The sequence below is a fragment of the Heloderma suspectum genome, chromosome 2 (assembly GCF_057233095.1).
Source record: "Heloderma suspectum isolate Gila_16-S chromosome 2, 16-S_ref, whole genome shotgun sequence".
NCBI lineage: Eukaryota > Metazoa > Chordata > Lepidosauria > Squamata > Helodermatidae > Heloderma > Heloderma suspectum.
In genome coordinates this window covers 142,065,593-142,080,902 of record NC_139459.1, presented here as the reverse complement: position 1 = coordinate 142,080,902, position 15,310 = coordinate 142,065,593, and the positions used below count along the sequence as shown (strand labels likewise).

Below are 15,310 nucleotides of genomic sequence, written 5' to 3'. Positions count from 1 at the left end.
CATTTGAAGATAAATGGAAATTGGTAAATGTATTTTAAAAGGCCCTGAAATCTGCATTCTAAAAATGGAATGGCCATCCTGAGTCATTGTTGCCACCAAACAACAGCATTCACAAACTGTGACCACTTAGGGCAGGGCTGGTCAACCTATGGCTCTTGGCCTGATTTCAAAAGCCCTCTTCTGCATATGAGGAGTTCAGGCCTCTGGCAAGAGCAATCTGTCCATCCCCTGGCAGCCCACTGGGCAGGTAGGAACAGGGGCGAGAGGGGGGGGGAAGACAGCAAGAGAAAAGGGAGTGGAAGAAAGGACCCGCCCACTCTGGGCTCTGGCCCCGCCCACCGCTGGCTTCAGCCCCGCTCACTGCCGACATGCAAGCCCTGATAGATTACCCACAATGCAATGTGCCCCTTGACAGAAAAATGGGTGCCTTAAACGGATGATTTAAGGCAAGGATCAGTGGTAGAGCACCTGCTTTGCATGAAAAAGGTCCCAGCTTTAATCCCTAGCATCTCCAGGAAGTTCTGGCAATGACCTTTGCTTGAAGCCCTGGAGAGCCATTGACAGTCAGTGTAGACATGATTGTCATTCTCTCATCTTTCTTCGAGAGAAATAACCTCTTTCAACCTTCTGGTTTTAACTGGCAAAAACAACTCCATTCTCAAGGAAAGACAAAATGTTTGCCTGCTGAGACCTTGTTAACCCTGCTAACGTCTGCATACACTCCTTGGCAGTTGTCCCATTAAAATCTATAGCTTGTTTATTACGTGGAAAATGCCTCACAGAAAATAGGCCCATCCAGTGGCTTTGCAGCAGCGGCAGCAGCACGTCCCATCAACCAGCTCACCTTTATGGGTTTTATATATGACATCTGATGTCATTGTAGCCCGTGTCTCTTGACCTCTTTGAACCATAATAAACATATTGGAAATGGTTCTGCTGAATGTGGTTGGAAATATATTGACATATGGCATCAGTCTCTGGCTGATGGGTAACACCCCAGTCCAAGACAGACGCCAGCTTGCACAACTGCTTTCTTCTTCCTTTTTCCCTGGTTGAGGGGGCATAGATTAAACCCTCCTATGCCTTTGAGATCATAACTGACTGTAAAGGGAAATGAAAACAATCCCCCTGCCCTATACCACTTCAGAACCCATGTTTCCATGGAGTGTCATTACAGACTCCAGATACCATCTATGGATAATAGTAACTCTGTGCTATAAACAGTAATACACTTCAATATTTAACAGTAAACTGAAGTAATTGATAAATACCTCTGATTGATTTTTTTAAAAAGAATCTAGTTGACCCCAATATCAACTAGTAAAATGCATTGTACAACTTAAGGAGCGGGAGAAGATGGGCAGGGGGAGGAATAGGGTGAAAGGGAGACGTTCTATTCAGACAGCCCTGATGAATGTGGTTGTTGGGGAATCAGGGTGATGCTCGTTCGTTTCAACCCCCCCCCCCCCCAGCCTCTGTGCATCATCAGAACTCATAAACTGAGCTCCTGCAGAGGCTGTCTTCAGAAATTCTACTGAATGTGTGAAAGGTGGCGGGGCTGGGCTGGGCCCGGCCAGCAGGCATCATCCATTCTTTCACCCCCACACACTCATTATACATACTAATGTCATCTGAATAGTGTTAGAGAAGAAAAATTAAAGGTACAGGAGAAGAAAGACAGGCATAGAAAGTATGATGAAGATGATGATGATGATAAATTTGATAATACTGGCCCCATATAGCAGTTTGGGGTTGATGATGGGGATATTGGAGCAACCCAATTAAATTGGTAGGCAGTGTATTCACAACAGGCAAAAGAAAGTGCATCTTTTCACAATGCATATGTAACTTATACACTTTGCTGCCACAAAATGTAATGACGACGTCTGGCTTAAATGGCTTTAAAACGGAACTGGACAGTTTCATGGAGGGGTGTGTGTGTGAAACAACAGAAAGAGGGTGCTGCCTTGTGGGCTTCCCAAAATGATCTGGCTGGCCCCTATTCAAAATGAGATGCAGGCCCCTTGATCCAATCCAGCAAGACTGCTCCTATATTCTTATGAAGTCAAAAAGGGAGCCTAGAGAGCTAGACCCTCTAACTATTATTGTTACTGCATTTATATCATGCATCCCTTGCATTCAAAGCACTTCACATACATTATCTCAGTACAATACAAACAGGGAAGAATTATTATTCCCATATTGCACATGCGGTGATAAGTGTGGCTGAAAGAGAACGGCTTTCCTAAGGCCACCTACTGAGTTCATGGCAGAGGCAAGATTTGAACCAGAGACTTCCCAGCTCTTCCTCTTAGCCACTGAACTCTACCAGCTCTTGCCAACTCTACCAGCTCTTGCCAACTCGTCTCTTAGGGAAACTATACCCTATGGTATTATACATTGGTCCCCAGGGAGCACTCAGGCTCACATAAAGCATCCCATAAAGTACAAACAATTTAAAACAAGCCGACAAACTGCCCCCCACCACCACCTTTAGCCTCTTTACTGCGGTAGTAGTTTTACCCATATGCTCTTTTTGTTGTTGCTGCGGCATAAAAGCACATAACTACTTAGATTAATAACGGGCCGCGGTGGCTTAGTGGTTAAGACGCTGAACTGCAGACTGGTAGGGGTGGACGAAAGTCACTTACCTGTCCTCGAAGCTTGTTCGCGGTGGGGGGGAGGCGCTTCGCTGCTCCCCCCGCGAAGTTCAGGCCGGGGGGGGGGAGGCTTCCTGCCTCGCCCAGCCGAAATTCAGGCCGGGGGGGAGGCTTCCTGCCTCGCCCGGCCGAAATTCAGGCCGGGGAGGAGGCGCCTCGCCTCGCCTGGCCGCGAACTCAAAAGTTAAAAAAAAAACAAAAACGCCCCTGTGATAGGCTACGTGACGATTAACGTAGCCTATCACGGCTAGATCTGCAAAGTCAGCCGTGATAGGCTACGTTAATCGTCACGTAGCCTATCACGGGTGACTTTAAAAAAAAAAAAAAAGCGCGTACGCAAATGGCGGCCCCCATAGGGAGCCGCCATTCGCGTTCCTTATTTGGTCGCTGTAGTCTACGTAAATCTTTACGTAGACTACAGTGCAATGCAATGATTCACGTGTTCGGCCCCCCAAACAAGTTTCGGGGAGAAATCCTCCACCCCCCGCCCCCCCCCGGGATGGGACTTACCTTCACCGAATGTCCCTCCCGGTGGCTGGTCCGGCCGGCGGTTCGGCGGGTGTTCAAGCGAGGCGGGAGCGGCAGCCGGTCTTTCGACTGGCTGCCGCCGCCGCCATTGCAATGAAAAAAAAAAAAAAACCGCCCCTGTGATAGGCTACGTGACGATTCACGTAGCCTATCACGGCTAGATTTGCAAAGTCAGCCGTGATAGGCTACGTGAATCGTCACATAGCCTATCACGGGTGACTTTGAAAAAAAAAAGAGTGTACGGATAATGGCGGCCCCCATAGGGAGCCACCATTCCCGTTCCTTATTTGGTCACTGTAGTCTACGTAAATGTTTACGTAGACTACAGCGACTAAATAAGGAACGCGAATGGCGGCTCCCTATGGGGGCCGCCATTCGCGTACGCGCTTTTTTTTTTTTTAAGTCACCCGTGATAGGCTACGTGACGATTCACGTAGCCTATCACAGCTGACTTTGCAGATCTAGCCATGATAGGCTACGTGAATCGTCACGTAGCCTATCAGGGGGCGTTTTTGTTTTTGTTTTTTACTTTCGCGTTCGCGGCCGGGCGAGGCGAGGCGCCTCCTCCCCGGCCTGAATTTCGGCCAGGTGAGGCGGGAAGCCTCCCCCCCCCCGGCCTGAACTTCGCGGGGGGAGCAGCGAAGCGCCTCCCCCCCACCGCGAATGGCCTTCGACGACAGGTAAGTGACTTTCGTCCACCCCTACAGACTGGAAGGTCGGCAGGTCAGCAGTTCGAGACCTGAGTGCTGTGTGACGGAGTGAGCTCCCGTCTTCAGTCCCAGCTTCTGCCAACCTAGCAGTTCGAAAGCAAGAAATTGCAAGTAGATAAATAGGTACCGCCTCGGCGGGAAAGGTAACAGCGTTCCGTGCACCTCGGTGTTCAGTCATGCCGGCCACATGACCACGGAAGCGTCTTCGGACAGCGCTGGCTCTTCGGCTTAGAAACAGAGATGAGCACCGCACCCTGGAGTCGGACACGACTGGCTGGTGACACCTTTACCTTTACCTTTACTTAGATTAATAGGAGGGGAACCTATCACTGCAGTCTTGTAGTAGTTAAAGTCGGATAGATTGATTAAATTAAAATTAAACAGAATGTTCAAAGCAATTTCTGTTGAACTCTAGGAAACAGTTCAACTACTTTGGAAAGAAAGGGTTTGTTCCAAACCTCTGATAATTTACCAAATCGTCGTTTTCCCAACATCAGATTGCTGAGTTAAAACTGGAGGCACACATCCAGCCTCAAAAGCTAAAATAGTGCTACTTTTTAAAGTACATAGCAGTAAGCACTGTCATCAGACTTCAGAGAAGCCCTTCCCCGGGTTTGTGCATGAATCACAGTTTAGGGCCTGTCTCCTGGTTGGGAATGGGGTAGAGCAGTTCATCATGCAGGGAGACAGTCAGCAATCTTCTCTGTGGATTGGTCTCCTAAGGGCTTTTTAATTATTAAATGAATTTGATTTCTTGTGGCATGCAAGCAGTTCACTTGCAGCCCATTAATACCAGCCATCAGTTGTGGAATTATTGGCATCCCTATTGGTGTGTGTATCATAGCGTTCTAGTTATGCATCAAGGCAATTGCTGGCCAAAGTAACAGAGAAATTGTAATCCCCGTTTCAAATTGCTCTGTAATTGTTTTTCTTCTTACGTGCTACCCATCAGCATGCTACTGTTGTTGTAAATCTTGTATGAAAATTTCAGATAAGTTGATTTTACACTTCCTGTTAATAGTTCAATAAAAAAGATTGTATTAACAACCTCTCTACCTGATGAGCAAACATACCATTTCCCCATCTCTGTTTTTATACTCTCTTTATTAAAGACCTCTTTTCCTTTGATTCTCTTCCACCTATTCCATGACCCTCATCCCTCCCACTCCATTTTCTTTTTCATTTTCTCTCTTGCTACTCTTGATCACTTCCTTGGCCCATCAGGAAATTATCATTGCAATTATCATTTATAGGATACATGAAATAGATAGATAGATAGATAGATAGATAGATAGATAGATAGATAGATAGCTTCCTCCTGAATATTTGTCAGCTCTAGGCCGAGATATGTTTGCACCTGAAGCAGAAAATCCAAATCTCCACCCCTTTTGGCAGCAGGAATATGATAAATTCTTTATTATATGAATTTATAACAATATATGAATGTATGAGAATGGGTTCTGAGGAGTGGAGGGAAGAATTGGCCCCTGGAAGTTGTCCACCCCCACTTTAATGGCTCCTTAAATCTGCTACCTAAAGCAGCCACTTTATTCTGCCTCATGATAGGGCTAACCACCATGACATGTATCCTGGGGTTTAGCACCCCCCCCCCCCCCACACACACACACAAGCATTTGGGGAAAGTGCATTTTGTAATATGTGAAACCCCAATAGAGCAGCATGTTTACTATGCACCAACTGTATAAGTATTTCCTTCTGTCATTTCCAAAGGACAAATCCTCTTGCCAAGGGGGTATCCCCCTCCCCCAAGTTCTTCTGAACTGCAGAGAATGCAGAAGAAGGGGGAAGGATCTCTCTGCCCTTCACACCGGCTGTGCAGAGAGCATAAGTCATGAGAGAGACCTCCGCCACTTTTGCGTAAGGCCTCCTGGGAATTAAACCAGACTCGGATCCTCCCTCAGTCTTCTGGCCTGCACTGAGGACTTGGGGAAGGGTCTTATTTCACCTCTTCTGGGTTTTCAGAGAAGGCAAGCAGCAGTCTGAGTCCCTCTTGCAGCTTCTCCTTTTTCCAATGCCGCTACAGGCATTGGGGAAGATGAGGGAACACACTGAGCCCTTGAAAGAGAGAGAGCAGTCAATGGACCAAACCTCCTTCCTCAAAGTGGTTTCTGGACCGCATTGGCAAAATCGCCCACACATGAGGAAAGGAACTGCAGTTCTGCATCTCTGAACTTTAGCAGGAACCTGTCACGTTTCCAAGTTTCCAATCTACGGCTGTGCTCTTGCATTGCTCCCCATTTCTTTCAAGGGCACTTTCACACGAGGACTTCCCAATGGATGGTCTGTTGCCCAGGAGGACATCCTGTTGGTCTGTTATACATTATTGTTGTTGCTACCATCGACATCAGTGTAACATAAATGTGAGTGAGGTTCACGCTTCAAGAACATACAATCTTCAATTAGGCAGTAGCCTGGTAAAAGATACCAGAGTGAGAGCAGCAAAGGAACCAGGAGTGCATAGGAGCAAATGCCGTTAGGTATATTTAGGGTTCCTTTCAGCTGGGGAAGAGGACTGAAGAGATTAAGTTAATGGCGTCACAAGAGAGGCAAGTTTTGAGGAGTGAAACGAGGATAAAGTCGGTGTTCTGGCAAGGGGTTTCACCTTTAAGGGGCTAGTGGGAAAAACAGTGGAGTACTCTAGATAACTAATCAGCTCCGGTCCACTAATTGGCTCTGGGATGCACCAATGCAAGCAACCTTTTCTGATAAACGTGCAGTCTGGCCCTTGTGTTCATGCTTTTCAAAGTTATCAGCCCGACGTTTACAAAGAGCTTGGCTAATTTTCTAAGAATATATCCTGGTTTGAGATTAAGAAAACTTTGTGGAGATTCCTTTTGTTTTAAAAATGTGTTTCTTATGTCCTCCCTTCGAAAGCAGGGGATATTGTACCCCAGAAACAAGGGAGCTTCAGAGCGAATTCTCAACCATTTTCTCTCTCTCTTTCTTGCAGGCCCGTCATATCCTAGACATGACCCCAGTGAAGGAGCTAGTGAGCCTGAAGTGGAACTCATATGGACGTCCTTATTTCTGTTTCCTGGCATTATTTTATGTCCTGTACATGATTTGTTTTACCATGTGCTGCATTTATAGACCTCTGAAAAACCGCCCAGGAAACCAAACTGATGATCGGGACACCACCATCTTCATCCAGAAAACACTGCAGGTGTGTTGAATTATAGTCCTGATCTGAAGATACGCATTTCTCAGCATATGTATGCACGTGGCAAAATGGCAGGAAGGTGATAGAAAGGGCTGTGCCACCTCAAACTGCAGGGGCTGGAGGGATCATGTTTTTGAATGCTCCCCTACATTAAAAATTCTCTGTAAGTAGAAAATTAGAATAGTAGTGAGAGAACTATGCTAGAACTTGTCTCCCTGGCATTTTTTTTTTAACGGAGGTGCATTTCGTCATGCAAGGTCCTCCTGTTGTTTGAAGAGCTACAGTCCAAGAAAATGTTGCTACCTAGTTAAGATGATCCTTCTGGAAGATTCTCTATGTGTTAATGCCACCAGATCCAAACCTGACCTCCAGGGCTTTTTGCCTGTTCCTGTTTGCTCACTAACCAGTGGTCCTTCCCATTTTTAGGAATCATATGTGACGTATGAGGATCAGCTCAGACTGGTGGGGGAGTTGATCACAGTGATAGGAGCCATGGCGATTTTGCTCCTAGAGGTAAGGAGAAAAAATAAAGCAGTACAAGATGGATCTTCTGTAAACTATACCAACAACAATTTAGAAGCTCCATCTACCATATGAGATGCCACTGAACCACTGTACCTTGATAGGGCATACCTAGGCTACAAGATTTTAAACTAGCCTGAAACCAGCTTACCTGTGAACACTTCCTCCAGAAACCTATGGGAGGATTGCCGTTGGGGAGAATTCTGTATGGGTTCCCTGTTTGGGAATTCCTCAAAGTTAAAACAAGTTTTGGAACTGGTTGAAATGCATAGTATAGATAAGACCATTGTGAGGAAATACAGCCAATATCAGTTAGCAATATATGGGTGGCCATGATAGTCATAGTTCATATTTATTTATTTTAAAAATCTCTGCCTGACTCTATTCTATTGGCTTAGGGCAGTTTATATTTTAAAAGTACTTCCTTTTTGGAGTATTCCATCAACAAGTTTTCATATCATGTGTAACTCATTCCTAATCCTCCTCAAACCCTTAAGATATTTTAAATATATACTTTGGATCCTTCCCAACAAACAGTCTTTCCTCTTGTTCCACACTCATCCAGTCCCAATGACTGCTGATCCTTGCCCCATTGCTTGTTTGACGCCAGACCATTGAATTCCGCCTCCCAGCATCCCCATTCTGCAACAACATTGACCCAATACAGACCACCAACTCGGCAAGGGTTTGCTTGATTGAAAGTGTGGTGAGATATTTTTTTCCTGCCATACATTCTGTGAGTGCTGAAGGTGGCGGGGCGTGGTGGGGAGGTTATCAAATAAAAATGACATGAACGACTTGATGAGCTGGTCATCTGTATTCTTCTCCTCTGATAGGCACAAAACATCTCTTGACCTTCTAGTACTGACAGATGAACTTCTAGGGGAGGATGCCAGGGGCCATAGGCAGTTCCAGCCCCAGGTGGAAATGGCTGCCTTGCTGGCTTAAAGCTTTTTATATGTAATCCATTCTAACTGATACCATCTTTTCAGATTCCAAATATTCTAAGAGTTGGAGCCACCAAGTACTTTGGACAAACCATCATAGGAGGACCTTTCCACATCATCATGTGAGGCTCTGCATTTCCAAAGTTCGCAATACACTTTGCTCTCACTGATTCTCTGTGTATGTTTCCAGATGGGGGGCTTCCAGCACTTAGCAGCCAGAAGTCATTGTGCAGCTGTTCCATTTTTTCCCCCTTAATGGAGTTTCTGCAGTAATGAAAGATGGAAGAAATGGTTGGAAAACACAGGAGGGTTACGAGTAAAATGACGATGTCTGAATCGCCCTGTAAAATTTATGAAGGAGGCAGGATAATGATGCCATAAAGGCCTTGTCTGGAAGCATCCCCAGTCTCTATTTCAATTTGCTGACTGTTTTTCTCCTCCTCTAGTGATTGCTTCTACTCTGGATTTCTTTCTTTGCCAGTCTCTGCTACAGAATTACAACAGATCTATTTGCTTGAAATCAAATTTGGTGAATTTGGTGATTATTTATTTATTTGAGTTGTACCCTGCCTTTCTTCCAAGAATGGCATCTGAGGAATTTCAAGGGAAGCAAGCAAAATTTCTGAGGTGTTCAGTGTACCCTCTAGGCTTGTTTGACTTTGCCTAAAGTGAAAATTGAATTTGGAGGTTGTTCCAAACATCTGAGGAATTTCAAGGGAAACCAAAAGAGTTCTGAAAAGAATAGCCAAAAGATGAAGGAACCAAAGTAGATGTTAAGAAGCAGTTTATTTGAACGTAAAAACCCTTTGTGAGGAAAGGAGTGGAGTAAGATTCAAGCCCCTTTGGTACGAGGCAGAAGGCATTGACTGTGGGGAGCCACAGAGCTGCTTCCTCCACCATCATCTTTCTTTTATATGTGGCTGTCCAGCCACACCCATTTTCCTGGCATGCTCCCAAGAATGCCTTGCTCCATCTCAAGAAAATCAAGGGAATCTCCTTCGCCCAGGCTGGCCAACAGGTGCTTTTCCCATGACTCCCCTTTCTGCTTGGCCCTCTGCTTTCCTCTTCCCTCAATCACAGGTCCCTCTCCTGCCTTCCAGGACCTCACTAAGGAGAGGCTTCATTCTGAACCCCCACAACCTTCTTGAGGACAATTTCTTCTTCTCCTTTCACAACCTGGTGTCTTTTGTGTTGTCTCTGAGCCCAATAAAATCTCTCTTTTCACACATCCCTTTGACATCGGAAAGGAAGGAATCTCACAACCAAGCAAAGGACACAAACACACACATGTAAATCTACACACACGTAAATGTTATTGGCAAACTCTCATGCATGTACAGGACAGTTGGCTGTGGTGTCCACTTTCTTGATCATGCCACTTCTTTTACAGCATCACGTATGCATGTTTGATCCTGGTGAACATGGTGATGCGACTCACAAGCACAGATGGAGAGGTGGTCCCCATGTCCTGTGCCTTGGTGCTTGGCTGGTGCAACATCATGTATTTTGCTCGAGGGTTTCAGATGCTGGGGCCCTTCACTATCATGATACAGAAGGTAAGGAATATTATATGACTCTGTTACATATACTCAGAAGGCAAATAGAGAAGGAATGTTCTTCCTCCCAGAAGAGTCTTACTTGTGTAAAAAGGATTAAACTCTTTGTGATGCCAGGAGCAAATCAGAAAAGGCTAATTTGTGATAAATGCCTTAAATTGCCAACAGTTCTTTTTGTACCTTGTAGGAATTGCCTTGCTAGATCGAACTAATGTCCATCTATTCCAGCAAACCGGAATTGGCAGTTTGATCATAGTTGGGATCCCAGTACTCCTGTCTAGTCTACCTTCCACTAACTTTAAATGTCCAGAGATTATTGGAGGGGGGAATATCCCCGCTGTGAAAAAGCTGGATATCGTGACATCTCTTTCTTTTTTGTCTGTCTTCTCTACAGATGATATTTGGAGATCTTATACGCTTCTGTGGGCTAATGGCTGTCGTGATACTTGGCTTTGCATCAGGTGAGACAGAAACTAATCCATGCATTTCTAAGTCATTGCAACCACCCACCACTCTTTGACTTTGGGGACTGCAGTGTGATTATCTGCTCATGTCATGATAACCTCGGGGGGTTTCTTCTGCAGTGGGAAATCTCAGATGTTTCCCCCATAGACAGATTTATTCAATACGTCGACATCACTTCACATTTGTTTATTTTGCAGAAGCCCAGTGCATATGCCCCCCCCACTTCTCACTATTCCCAAACTTTCGTTATAGCAGTGGCCCTCAAACAGTGTTCTTGAGAGCCCTGAGGTTCCTTGGAAGGTTATTGGGGCTCCACCACAAGATCAATACTAGCTGACAAGCTTACCTGAAAAACAAGTTATTCGGCATTCATCACCAACTTTTTCCTGCAACGCACAGCCACTGGGAAGTGCTGGGCGCCTTTTTGGGTCACATGAGGCAAATAACTAGGCTGAGCAGGCCTGACTGGTGCCCGCGTGAACTGAGCGCACAGCCCAGAATGCGTTGTGGGCTCAGGGACCAGCTGTGATGGAGAACGGATGCCAACAGCCGGGGGGAGTGGGGAGGTACCCTTAGTCAATGTGCCGAGGTTCCTTAGCATACAGTCAAATGTGGAAAGAATTCCCTGGAGGTGGGAGGTTTTAAAACCACTGCTTTCTGTGTAGCTGTAACCAGCCTTCCTATTGCTCTCACTATACCACCCTTTCATAGAAGGCATTCCACCACGCACCGTTGCCTCTTGCACACGCCTCGCCTGTGTTTCTCTCCAGTCCCATTACACTATGGAGGAGAGCTGAATGGCAGTGGCTTGGAAGGGAGCCTGTCCTCGCTTGGCTGCCTTCCAGCTCCAAAGTTCTCTTTCCCATCCCAGTCCCGTTGCTGACGGAAGGAAGTGAGCCCCTGCTGGAACACTGCTCTTTCTATAGGTAGATAATAATGCAGAAAATCACTCTGAGCATGTGAAAAGTACCCTTCCGTCAGGTAACCACAGGGATCCAGCAGTTGTGCAGACAGGTGGAGGTCAGCTACTTATTGTGGGGGCGGGGGCTTGCTTCTCCTACTGTTAGGTGTGGGGATTCTGTAGTCACTGTGATGAGGCTCCAGAGCTTCCTCTAGACACAGAGAACTGGGGCAGGGGGAGGAATGGGGGTGGGACTGGAATTGAGAAAAGAGGACCAAAGGGAAAAAGCTGGAATAAGAGCTCACACAGGGACAACAGGAGCTGTGTACCACTGGCAGGGAGTCAACAGGCAAGGAAGCCAGGAAACTATGGGCCAGGGAAGGAAAACAGATGGGGTTGCTGTGCCTCCAAGAGTCAGTATATGTTCTGAGACATATACAGGCTATGTACTGGAAAATACATAACTTAAAAATACAGCCTTCAGCCTTTTCATTCTCTGTAGCTGACTAGTCCTTGTTATTTCCCCACCAGCCTTTTACATCATCTTCCAGACAGAGAATCCCACCAGCATGGGAGAGTTTGAAAGCTACCCCATGTCTCTCTTCACCACCTTTGAACTGTTCCTTACCATCATTGACGGACCTGCCAACTACGACGTGGACCTGCCATTCATGTACAGTGTGGTGTACTTTGCTTTTGCCATCATTGCAGCTTTGCTCATGCTCAACCTGCTCATTGCCATGATGGGTGACACCCACTGGCGTGTGGCCAGTGAACGGGACGAGCTTTGGAGGGCACAGGTGAGACTATAACAGAGCAGTGCAGAGATTCCTCTGGTTCACATAGGAGTGAGCAGAGCTGCATGACTGTGCTGCAAATTGACACCAGTTTCAAACTGGATTAATTGTAGGGATGTCAGAGAATTTCGCCACGAATCTCGGGGAGGCCAAATGCCAGTGCATTTGGCCCCCTGAAATTGGTGGCGAAACGGTCTGCCGCCCCCCCCCCCCCCCGGACGGGACTTACCTTGGGCACATCCTCCTGGCGGCGGCGGCGGCTCTGGCAGTGGTTCGGTGGCAGCGGCTGCAGCAGCCGGTCTTCTGACCAGCTGCCACCGCCGCCATTTCCAGTAAAAAAAAAAAAAGTGATAGGCTACGTAAAGATTTACGTAGCTTATCACAGCTAGATTTTTAAAAAATACCGTGATAGGCTACGTAAATCTTTACGTAGCCTGTCACTTTTTTTTTTTTTACTGGAAATAAAGCTCGGGTCTACCAGTGCCGCACCCTCAGACTTCACTGTCTGGGGTGAAGGAATAGCACTTTGCACATGCTCAGAAGAACTGAGCCATGGGATGAACTGAGAGACTGAAAACAGTTTCTGTAGCCAAGGCCTCAATCCTATGCACGCCAAGGAACAAGCACCATTGAATGTGGTGGGACTCGCTTCCAGGGTAATATGCATAAAGTCTGGGCAGTAGACATTCAGTTGCATTTCCACTTTGCTTATGGGACAAGATATTATTTTAATTGCCAAAACGCCTCCATGGTTGGGCACAACAATACATTCCACTGCATAATCACAATTAAAACCAATATAGAGCCGTTGGAAACAGACAGAATTTGGATGCATTATTATACTTTATCCAAGTGTAGTGGTTATAATGTTGGACCTAATCCCATGCACAGCCAGATGACCCACTGGGCCAGTGCACTGTCTAACTCACCTCACAGAATTGCTGTGAAGATAAAATGAACTATAAACCCACTAGACACCGTGAGCTTCGTGGCAAGGCCCCACTTGTGTGATGAGTAAATAAAATTATTTGATTCGTTTAGCAGGTCAGTAAAATTTACAAATTCAGATGAACTAAATAATGACGTAAAGAGAAACAGTTTGATTTATGAATATGAACCTGTCAAGCTGAACCACCTTGGAGTGCTGTTTTTACTGGAAAGGCAGGATATAAGTCGAATACACTTTTTATCCATGCTGATGCTTTTTAAGGATCGATCTGAACCTTTGCTTTCATACAGGTCGTTGCCACAACAGTCATGCTTGAGCAGAAGCTCCCACGATGCTTCTGGCCTCGCTCTGGTATCTGTGGGCGAGAGTATGGGCTAGGGGACAAGTGGTTTCTCAGGTGAGTCCCTTTTGTCTGGAGGTGTATTTTTTTGTATGCATCAGTGAGTGTGATGGTGCAGCAAGTACAACGGGTTAAGACATTTCCAGGGCATATGAGTGAAGCTGCCATATCCCAAGCCAGGCCATTAGTCCATCTAGCTTTTTCCATCTACACTGACTGGCAGCGGTTGTTCCCAGCCGTACTTGGCAATGTCACGAATCAAACTCGGATCTGTTGCATTGACAGCATGTACCCTACCACTGAGCTACAGCCCCTCCCTGTGTCTGGCCCTTGCTGGGGCCATGGTAGCTATACACAGACCTGAACCTGGAAGATGCCTTCTGCAGCTAAGGCCAGAAGCTGAGGTCTGGAAGCAGAGGGGGAAGCGGAGGAGATGCTGTATCTCTGTTGACCAGGCAAGGGCAGAAGGTCAGCCTTAGCATATATATACGGCTCTCCAATCCAGAGACTGTTGTCCATCACAGGGACCACGTTTGCACACCCTTGTTGCCTGAGGCTGGAACACACAGACCCCCAGCCCCAGGTAGCTCACTAGGCTAGGTCCCAGCCTGGCACCATCAAGCTCCAGGTTCAGTCCTCAGAGTCCCTGCCTGTAAGAGCCCTTCAGTCTTGTCAGCAGAGCCTGGAACCTGGCATTAGAGTCCTAGCAGTGGTAAAAGAGGGAAGCTCGTCTCCTTACGCCAGCACTCCACCCCACCCCCTCTGCTAGTAGTCCTATTGCGCAGGTCCCAACAATCAAAGGCACAGCACAGCCATATTGGCCGTGTCAGTTGATGAATGGCCTTTAAGCTCGTTCTTTCTCATCCGTCCAGGGTGGAAGAGCGTCTAGACTCCAACAAGCACAAGGTGCTTCGCTGTGCAGAGGCCTTTAAGAGCCAGGGCAAGGAGGATCCCGGCAGGTTTTCTGGGAAACCAGAGCTGGGTGAGCATTTCCCATGCACGATGGAGTCCTCTCCATCTGTCTCAAGGAGCGCATCCCAGAGCAGTTGCCACCGCGGCTGGCAAATCCTACGACACAACACCTTCAGCCACCTTCGTGGGGAAGTGAACCACGCCTTGGAAGAAGAGGTCTACCATGTGTGAGATGCCTCGGGGGACGGACTCCTTGCGCTACCGGTGCTTTGCGCTGCGTCACTAATTCCTCCAGAAGCTGGCAGGACTTTGCGGCAGTGCGACCAGGTTCCAGGACGGCTGCTGTCTTTCTAGGTTCAGTTCATGCCTGTCTTAATGCTTCCTCTCAAATGCACTGCTCCTGCGCTTCCGGGCAGTGGGGCCGAGACAGGCAGGGGTTTTTTGCTGGGATCTGCATCTCCTTCCTGGAGATACTGTGTGAAGGAGAGCGCTGGAGTTTATCCGCATGAAAGGGATTCTCATAGGAGTTAAGTTGTGGTCTAACCTTTAGTTCCTATCTCTTAAGACGTTCTCAGGCAACATTCCACAAAAATCTCCCTGCTCTCTGAAGAGCCGACTCTGTTGAGATCTAGTATGAAAAAGCAGCCATTCTTTAAACTCGGGGAACAAGCCCAAGCTGACACCGCAACTAAGCATCCTCTTGACAGACAGCTAGCATTCCAATGGCTCTTTAAGAGGATGGACCCTTTCCACACTGCTGCCCTGGGAAGGGCGGAGCGTGTTATCCTTTTTGACTATGGCAAGCCAAGGCACTTTAGGCCAAATATGTGGCTGTGGATTTT

The 15,310-nt window shown here is 46.9% G+C and overlaps 1 protein-coding gene across 1 annotated transcript in view; it reads left to right on the top strand.

The window, feature by feature from the left end:
- TRPV5 (transient receptor potential cation channel subfamily V member 5) overlaps nt 1–14,699 on the top strand; it is a 41,313-nt gene extending 26,614 nt beyond the window's left edge. The window contains exons 8-15 of the mRNA XM_084832184.1: nt 6,870–7,082; nt 7,506–7,592; nt 8,594–8,670; nt 9,939–10,104; nt 10,499–10,565; nt 12,002–12,270; nt 13,507–13,613; nt 14,429–14,699. Of these exons, the coding sequence (XP_084688310.1) occupies nt 6,870–7,082; nt 7,506–7,592; nt 8,594–8,670; nt 9,939–10,104; nt 10,499–10,565; nt 12,002–12,270; nt 13,507–13,613; nt 14,429–14,699 (1,257 nt within the window). The remainder of the gene's footprint in view (nt 1–6,869; nt 7,083–7,505; nt 7,593–8,593; nt 8,671–9,938; nt 10,105–10,498; nt 10,566–12,001; nt 12,271–13,506; nt 13,614–14,428) is intronic.
- The last annotated feature ends 611 nt before the right edge of the window (nt 14,700–15,310 follow it).